Source organism: Bison bison, unplaced genomic scaffold (genome assembly GCF_000754665.1).
Source record: "Bison bison bison isolate TAMUID 2011002044 unplaced genomic scaffold, Bison_UMD1.0 scf7180017864483, whole genome shotgun sequence".
Taxonomy (NCBI): Eukaryota; Metazoa; Chordata; class Mammalia; order Artiodactyla; family Bovidae; genus Bison; species Bison bison.
In genome coordinates, this window is record NW_011495043.1 from 2,075,892 (window position 1) to 2,077,475 (window position 1,584).

Sequence of the window (1,584 nt, forward strand, 5' to 3'; positions counted from 1 at the left end):
ATGGAGAGCCTGAACCCATGCAGAAATTGCAGGACTTGGTGAATAGGACCCCGTGGAAGAAATGCTGTTTCTCTGGGGATGGGGAGTACATAGTGGCAGGGTCAGCCCGGCAGCATGCCCTGTACATGTGGGAGAAGAGCATTGGCAACTTGGTAAAGATTCTCCATGGGACCAGAGGAGAGCTCCTCCTGGATGTAGCTTGGCATCCTGTTCGACCCACCATAGCGTCCATTTCTAGTGGAGTGGTATCTATCTGGGCACAAAATCAAGTAGAAAACTGGAGTGCATTTGCGCCAGACTTCAAAGAATTGGATGAAAATGTAGAATATGAAGAAAGGGAATCAGAGTTTGATATTGAAGATGAAGATAAGAGTGAGCCTGAACAGACAGGTAATATTTCTCAATTGCAGATAGTATTTCCCAAAGGAAAAATGATTGTTTTAACTCAGTACTCATTGTTAATTTGTGCTGAAAATTCATTTCAGCACTTAGTCTAATTTTTTTCCTCTAAGCTTGCACTTTTAATAGAATCTTTATTTGTAAGGCATTGACTCAGAGCTTATATGGGCATTACTAGGGCTTGAGCAGCTCTCTAATGAGGATTTGCATACAGCACCTAGCAAAGCCACCCACACATGCTGGGTGCTGAGCTGCTGTTGGGTATTGTCATTCCTTTGTCAGTAAGAGGAGGTAAATAGCATGGACTCGAGTCAGACTGCCTTAGACAGAATACTTATTCTTTAAACCTGAACTTCCTTATCTGTAAAAACTCTGCCTTTTAGGGTTATGGGAAATAAATGAAACAGTTCGTGTAGAGGGCTCACAGTAGTGGCTAGGTTATAATGAGCATTCAGATGTTCTCTTCTAATAGATCATGATCGTTGTTATTTCCATCTCTTGGCTTCTGAACTTCTAAATAGGAAACACCTTGAGAATAAATACCTCACTTTATAGCCCCCTAGTGTATAAGCACAGGGCACAGGGCTTTGCGTCTGGCGGGGTTTGTGTGTATGAATGCGTAATGTGCCCTGCTGGCACTGTCACTGACTGCTGGGCTTCTTGATGGTGCCAGGAATCAAGGAATTAGCGTTGAGGTTAGTTCTCTCCAGCCTGAAGGTGCCGGTCCTCACTTCTGTGACATAAGATATCTTGTATGCTTCAGGAATCTTAGGAAGACTGTCGGGACTATAGGATATTTTGGACTGTATTGGTGTTATTGGATTGTGTTGCATGGAAAGCTTCTCAAACTTGTGCATAAGTTGTTTCTTCTTCCCATCTCCTTGGCACATTGCACATGCCTTTATTGTAGCACTCACGTTGTGGAACTGAAATTATCCGTTTCTATGTCTCCCCAGTTAGACTACTGGGGCTTTTACAAAAAAACTGTTCCCAACTTTCTGTGGCAGTGCTGTATCCCCAGTGTCTAGCATATGGTGGAAGTTCAGCACGAATTTGCCAGACGACTAAGTTAAATGTGTGCCTGATTTTCCTCCTTTGTTTCTCCTGGATTTCAGTTTATGAACATCCTAAGCTGCATGTAAGCAGCAGTCTTCCACTTCTTCTCAGAGCCCTACTGTGTTTCTG

General features: G+C 43.2%; 1 protein-coding gene across 1 annotated transcript in view; it reads left to right on the plus strand.

The window, feature by feature from the left end:
- Nucleotides 1–17: 17 nt before the first annotated feature.
- LOC105004834 (retinoblastoma-binding protein 5-like) overlaps nucleotides 18–1,584 on the plus strand; it is a 7,112-nt gene continuing 5,545 nt past the window's right edge. The window contains 1 exon segment of the mRNA XM_010862571.1: nucleotides 18–390. Within this exon segment, the coding sequence (XP_010860873.1) occupies nucleotides 18–390 (373 nt within the window).